At 34.7% G+C, this 7,694-nt stretch overlaps 1 protein-coding gene across 1 annotated transcript; it reads right to left on the bottom strand.

The window, feature by feature from the left end:
* Positions 1 to 4,444: 4,444 nt before the first annotated feature.
* On the bottom strand, positions 4,445 to 7,128 carry LOC122276476 (myrcene synthase, chloroplastic-like). The gene is made up of 7 exons (XM_043086234.1): positions 6,865 to 7,128; positions 6,504 to 6,771; positions 6,047 to 6,422; positions 5,678 to 5,893; positions 5,449 to 5,587; positions 5,090 to 5,338; positions 4,445 to 4,986 (listed from the first exon to the last, which is right to left on the bottom strand). The coding sequence occupies exons 1-6, from the start codon at positions 7,105 to 7,107 to the stop codon at positions 5,291 to 5,293; spliced, it is 1,290 nt and encodes a 429-aa protein (XP_042942168.1). The 5' UTR covers positions 7,108 to 7,128; the 3' UTR covers positions 4,445 to 4,986; positions 5,090 to 5,290.
* Positions 7,129 to 7,694: the final 566 nt, after the last annotated feature.

Raw genomic sequence — 7,694 nt, 5'->3', positions numbered from 1 at the left:
TACTTTGTGTGGCTTTGCTTTTAGTTGGAAAGCAACGCTACAATCCACTGTTGCTTTATAAACTACAGAAGTAGAACACATGGCAGCAACAGAAGCAGTGAAAGAGGTCATTTGGTTGAAAGGTTTGATTAGTGACTTGGGCCTACAGCAAGATGGAATTTCTGTGTTTTGTGACAGCTAGAGCACAATACATCTGACCAAAAATCAATTGTATAATGAGAGAATCAAACACATTGATGTTAGGTATCATTTTCTTCGAGAGGTTGTTACGGACGGTATGATAGCAATTCAGAAGATTGCTACCTTAGAGAATCCAGCAAATATGATGACGAAGCCAGTTCCTGTGTACAAGTTCAACCTTTGTTTAGACTTGATTGGTGTTTGGGGTTTGTGATTCACTTAAGGGATTTGGTGGAAGGGGTCGGCTCTTGGTTTAATGGATTTTGTTTAGGTTTGACGAAATTTAATTTAAGGTGGAGATTTGTTGAGTGGTGGCTTAATTCCTATTGAAAAAGCATCATTCTAGATTGTTCGCTTGAGCCAAGGGTTTTCCACTCGAGTGTAGCTTCAGATAGATTGTTAGATTGATAGTTGCTTGACAGTCAGCTCAAGGGAGACCCAATACAGATTATTCGTTCAACACTCTGCTCGAGTGAATGTTCATAAATTAGGGTTCCTGCCCCGTTAAGTATAAATACATGCGTATTTTCACTGTATTGCATGATTACTGTGACCAGAACATAGAAGAGAGAGAGAGAGAGAAAGAGAAAGAGAAGTTCTTTTGTGAGATTTCTAAGAGTTTATTGGATATATTGGGACTCTGTGATTGAGCTAAAATATTACATATTTCATACATTCAGAACCAATACATTTTAATTATTTCATGACATTATTATTAGTTTTATATGAAAAAATGGTTTATAAGCAAAATATGAGTTGTGATTTTTAAATTAATTAATATCATGTTTATGCTTAATTTTTATAGCCTGTTATTTAATTGGAAAATATTTTCTCATATACACAACACAATTGTGTTATTTTAATATTTATTTTATTTTTTTTTTTCGAGTTTCTAATTTTCTATGTTTTTTCCTTTCTAGTTTTTGGAATATTTTTAAATAAGAGGTGCATCTCGCATTGTTCTCAAAATCTATAGATAAAAGGACTAGAAATAAAATTCTTTTGTTTAAGATAGTGTTTTCCCTTTCAGCTTATGCCATTTTTACGTTTAAATAAAAAAGGGAAACACGACAGTTTCTCGTTTTAGGCATGACACAGCAGGGGGCAGCTATTTGCATCAGGCTAGAGGGCTTTTTGGCAGCAGGGAAAGTCTTGGATGAAGGACAGAAATGGCAAAGGCCTCTGTTGGACTCTCAGACAAAACGCAAGGGAACCAAACAAAAACTGGTGAGAACGTTGCGCTGGAAGAAAAAGATTATTTCAAAGGGAGAGTGATTTACGGAGACAGGGGTTTTGGATGACATGCAAGGCAGCTTTCGTTTGGGGAGCTTCGAATATGAGGAGCAATTTCATATTGGGAAAGGGAAAGAAAGCTAAGTCTTCTGGAGCTACTAGGCACTCGACGAAAAGGGACAAGGGTTTTCTGGTTTTGAGCTGAGGGAGAGACAGCTAAGGCACGAACGGGTTATATATTTTTATTTTGGTGAAAGCAGAGGTCTGGAGCTTTTGGGGAAGAACGGACTGGAGCTTTGGGACGGAGAGGCTCCCTAGCACTTTGGGCTTTGACGAAAGCGAGTTTTTTAGAAGTGAAAGACGTTGGGGTAACGAGGGACGCTGCACGGAGTTAGTTCTTTTTCATCTAGAGCTTGGATCACTCAGGGGCCCTCTCTCGAAAAGAAAAACAGCACATTGATATGGAAGGAGTTCTTTTGGCTCTATCTCCATTCCACTTTTTTGCTCTTTTCTAAAGGTTGCTTATGTTGAGTTTTGTATTTTTTTTAGTTTTCTAATAAAAAATATTTATTTGATCTTCATGGCTTTTGTGATAAATATAATTGGTTAAATTTTTGCACTAAGATTAGATGTGAAGTCCAATGATTTAAACATCAATTTTGGATCAACATTAGAGTTTATATTTTGAGTTTGATCAATTGAATGATTTTATTATTGGATATTTTGATTATCTATATATTTATCTTGATTCATTGTGATTTTCGAATACATTAAATGCTTAAAAAAAATTCCTGTGATATTCAATTGAGTTTGTAAATGTTATAATCATTAATCGTTCATGCTTAATCATTAGTGACTATTTTTCTTGACCTTAAGTGCTAAATCTTCCAATTAAATAGAATCATTATTCTAATTTAATTGAAATAAATCGATCCGAAACAATATTCTAAATTATTAGATGGATCCTCGAAACCTTAGTCGGTCTCCATATCAATTTATGTTATCATTTTAGTTTTATTCTATTACTTTAAAAATTTTCATCTTATTAATTTTATTTTCTATTTGATTGCACGTTCCTTTTATTAATTTATTTTCATCGTTTGAGTTTATTTCCTTATCATATAAGTCAACCCCTGTAGATTCGACTCGATTAAGTATTACAATATATGTATACTTACAGGTAAAACTGCCTTGAATTTTAGTTCACTAGTTTGAGTTAAAGTTTAGGCGCAACACTTTGGGTTTGAGAACTTATATGATTCATCTCTTGTACTCCACCTTTGTTGATAGTAAATTCATTGAGACCGACCCCACTAGTAGACATAGGCTTATTCTAAGCCAAACCACTTAAATCTCAATGTTCTATATATGTGATTGTTTTTTTCTTTTTATTTGCTTCCACTATTTTACATCAAATTAGCCGTTGAAAACCAATTAATTCCAACAGAAAATGATGTTCCTGATTCATTTTCTTCAGTATTCTGTTTATACATGTGGTATCCACTTAGTTGGGGAGTTATAACGAATGAACATGCTAGTTTTAGTTGGGCCGGAATAAAACCTTTTGAAGCCAGGGGAGTGCCATCCGGTACCATAATGTTCTCTATCATATTGTTAAAGAATCATTTTTTATAGTTTGCAGTCATTATCTTCGATTTTCTGCAATTATCATATCATGAAAGAAAGAGCTACTCACCATAGAGTAAAAGAAGTTATTCTGTTCAATTAGATTTTCTTGGACATTACACAATTTCTATATTTGTTTAATGCTATTTAGAATCAAAATAGCTCTTATATGAGTTCCAAATTTTGATCTTGTCACATTCATTAAAAGAAACAACGTGGACGTATTTTCCTGTTTATTTATTCAAAAGTGTCTGCAAGTTTTGTGAATTCTATTGAAGTTTGATGTTGACTCCTTAACCACTCCTCAACCCCTCCAAATCCCCCAGCAAATGCTGAGAATTATCAGTGGCCTTTTGACTCCTCATAAGTAACCAAATTTCTGTTAAGTTAGTGTCGTGCTTGGCTAGTTGTCTTTTAGATGTTAGGTGGCCTCAGGCCGTCAACTCCTCTAGGCTATATACGCTCAAGAAGCGATCGCGAGCTTTTGTTCATACTCATCTTGGTTGAAAATTATCAACCTCGCAAATTTGAGCAGCAACCTGATTAGTCCTTAATGGCTCTTCTATTGGATATTAACTCATTATGCTTAAACAAATTCTTGGCCTCTAAATAGTTGAGTTGATTACTGTCTTAACTTCAATCTTTCATTCTTAGTTTATAAGTTGATATTCATATCTGGATGTTAGTAACTTTCTGCATTCCCTTTTTTTTTTCCCCAGTAAACTTGGGTGATCAAAGGTCAATGAAGGTGGTATGGAGTTTTTTAGTATGGAGTTACGGGTTAATTTAACACTTTTATCACAAGATGGGGCAGCAACATACGTACCTGTGTGGCGGGTTGTGCCCACACATATATAGAAGTATTTGTGCCAATATTTGTGAAATCCTTGGCAGCTAAAGGGGACTTATTGCTTTTATAAAGGAATTTTTTTTACAACAAAAAAGCTTGTGCTGGTTTAGTCTGCAGCTTTGATAAGGCCAATGAGGAAGTTAACAATATGACTTGAGATTGATGAATGGAGTATTTTCTTGCTTCTTATTAGGCCTCGTTTGGATGATGAGATGAGATAAAATGAAATAATTTGTGAATAGTAGTAGAATCGTTTGAGTTGAGATGTTTTGAGTTTGCTAACTTCTACAAAAATGATGACTAGATTTTTTTTTCCAACTTGAGCTTCTTTTTATAAGAAACTTTTGACTTAGTATATAAATGTATATACTAGGGCATTTTACATCTTTAATTTTTTGGCATTTTGTGTGCTAGTTTTTTTCTCGTAGTAAAATTTATGCATAACATCTAAATATTCTGCCCACCATTTCCGTGTCGATAAATGTATTGGGAAATTCTTGCACGATTCATTTTGATCATAAAATTTGAAAATGTTCGAATAATCAAGTCGGTTTTGGCATACACAGCAAATTCAACTAAGAAGTGTAGCATGCAATACATCTATGGTAAAGCGCAGTCTTATTCAAGTTTAAGCAAACCAGGCTAGTTTTGGTTTGGCTTTTACATCCTGTATTTTGTAAAGGGAAAGATGTGGCTGCTTGTCAAATACGGATAAAAGAAAAGAAAATATTTCTACGTAATTTTGAAGTGGAAGCTTCAATCACGTATGCATATATATATATATCAGTCATTCATCAATCTTTAGATAGAGGAATGGGATGAATAAGCAACGTTAGCACTCAGTCCTTACTTTCATGATGTTCAACGCTATGCCCATCTCCGTACTGGTACATGCATTGGGACATCCTTGCAAAATTCAATCCAATCTGAATAAATGCTTCACAAAAGGGAGAACTTGCAGCGAGTTCTTCATTATACTTCTTCCATGTTGCATTAATCAAATTCCATATATACTCACGAGCATCTTCTTCACTAGCACCAGTATCATTCATGTAACATTGAATTGATTTGGGATTATCACCTCTTTCGAACTCATCCTGATTTCCAAATTAACACAAATATAAGTATGTTATCCTATGTTCATGTGAAGAAGACCGAAAATATTTTGGCAAAAGACTTGGGATAGTGCGGTTTGCAAACCTTAGATGTTCCAAGATCATCTGTAAGTCGTACAATCATTCCTTGCCAACGAATTATAGTGGCATAGTCTTCCAACAAATCCAAGGTTTCCTTTGTTATGGGATTCGTTAGAGAAAAATAAGAATGCACTAGTAAAAGTGGTGATGATATTGACAGCCATTCAATTTCAATGTACTCTTGAAGACTCGGTGCATATCCACTCTAGTACCACTTCGCCTCCATTAGATAACATCTACATAAATCTGCCCACTGAAACATTTATGGTGGATCAATGAAGCAGAAGATTTATAACGTACAACAAATGCTAGAGTAATATATATATATATATATATTTATATATATAAGAGTGAAGCTCATACCCCCTTCTTAAGGTAGTGAATGATGTTGAGACCTTTTTCCTTGAGGGTGTCCAAAGCCAGATCATTAACTGTGTTGTAGAGGTTAAGGAAACTTAGCTGCATATAGTAAGGAAGTTTTTCCATTGCATTGACATCCCATCTACAACACAAACATGACATAAGTATTTGGGTTAACGACAAGCTATAAATGAAGCACTATTAGAGATGTACCACTGCCATTAATACAAACCTCTCAACAACTTCTGTGAAGAGCTCAAGTTCTTCTAAAGTGCCATAGACATCATAGGCATCATCTATTATTGTTATCAGTGCACCGAGCTTTGCTAACATTCTCCTCACAAATCCGAATTGGGGCTCAAAGGATATTCCCACTGTCCATAAGAAATTCTCCACCACCCTATCCCTCACAAAGCTCAACTCTCCGAGGCCAGTGCTCTTCCACCACCTATGTATGAGACAAGGAAATAATATCAATTCTAGAACTATAGTAATGAAATTTTTTACCTTTCTAATTGTATATATATCCAGTAAATCCCCGCATATATTTTTTTGGCTGAGTGTCAAATTACAAGATCATGAGTATAAATGTCCCTTTTACCTTGACACTTCTTTAAGATCTTCTTGGTGGACTGCTTGTACCATGTTGAAATCTAATTCTGCAAGCTGAAGCAAGATAGGGTCCATATCTTCTCTACTCCTATATACATCAATGAACCACCTTGCTTCCAATCTTTTTACCCTCCAATGCAATGGAAACTCCAGGGCGTGGTTCACCATCGCATGAAGATTTTGATTTGTGCTTTTGTCCACATAGTCTTTGAGATGTTTGGTTGTAAAATCTCTTGCTTCCTCCAAGATGCTTTCACCTTCTATCAAGAAGAAGGAGGCTTCGTACAAAGCCAACATTCCCTCGACATCATCACAAAGACATTCTTTGAAATTTCCCTTTTCATCGGTAAAACTCTTGAAAATATCTGCAATTAACAAATTAAGCTCACTAGTTAACAAATGATGGTTTATTTATATTTTTCAAGCATTACTAGTATGTTGTTTACCTTGAGGTACATGATATTTCTTTTGTCTTAGCAATCTAAATTCGAGAGCTGTGGCATATAAGCTTTGCTCCCTGCAAACATCACCTCCATAATGAGTTTTGTGCATTTTGTCCAACATCCTCCTTATTTTATCTTCGAAGTGGTAAGATATTCCAAGTCTTTGCAAGATGTCAATCTTCTCAACTTGCTTTAAAGGATCCACCATTTTGTGAAACATCTCTGTCACTTCTCCCTTCAAGTTCTCAATTTTTATGGTGTATGACTCCGCCTGCCAATCCAAGTTTCATTGATTAGTCTTGCACAGATAATGCAAGAACTATTGAGATCAAAAATAAAAAATAATAGAGATAGAAAAAGTTACCACGTAATCACTTTTTAATGACTGAATGTAATCATCATGCCAGATGGTAGGATGAAAATTTCCTGATCTTCGAACAATAGTGGAGTCACTTGAGTTTTTTGCAAGGGCCATGCTTTTGAATGGAGGAGGAACATCACGATCTCCTTTTGTTACATGTGCGTCAGGTTTTTTAGATGGAAGCAATGCAGAAGGATCACAACGTCGTACCGAATCAAGAAGGTTATGACACATTGAGTACCCCATTAGCGAGGCTTTGGTTTTTGGTTAAATGGATTAACTTGTGGAACATAAGATTCACATATATGCCTTTATATATCCTTGGGTGGCTATCATCTCTATGTCACGGCATTAAAAGCAAACTTTAGTAGATTCCAAAGATTTCTTAGCTTGTTCATTTAGTCAAGGGAGGCTAAAGGGATTGGTGGCCATATATTGGTTGATACGGTTACTTAAAAAGTCATTTTAAAAATAACTATTCATTATTTTATTATTACTTTTTATCTATTTTTATTATTATTTTTTATTTTTTACTTATTTTTTATTATTTTATTATTATTTTTTATTTATTTTTTCATAACTCTCCTCGATATTCTTAGCATCTAAACTCACCCAGTTCTACAAAATCCGTTGTTTATTCACGCAACTCGTCATTTCAACATCTCTTTCCTACCTAAGGTTACGTATACTCTCTGTCTTTGAACAGCCCTTGACGGCTTCTTATCAATGCATCACGACGTGCTTTAATTCTTTACAACTTCAAAGTAGTCTTTTATTTTTATTTGTCTTTTCGTGCAGTTTTTCAAACATTATTTTAAATTTACGTATGTTTC

The sequence above is a fragment of the Carya illinoinensis genome, chromosome 9 (assembly GCF_018687715.1).
Source record: "Carya illinoinensis cultivar Pawnee chromosome 9, C.illinoinensisPawnee_v1, whole genome shotgun sequence".
Lineage (NCBI taxonomy): Eukaryota > Viridiplantae > Streptophyta > Magnoliopsida > Fagales > Juglandaceae > Carya > Carya illinoinensis.
The sequence above is the reverse complement of the archived record's forward strand: the minus strand, read 5'-3'. Positions and strand labels throughout refer to the sequence as shown.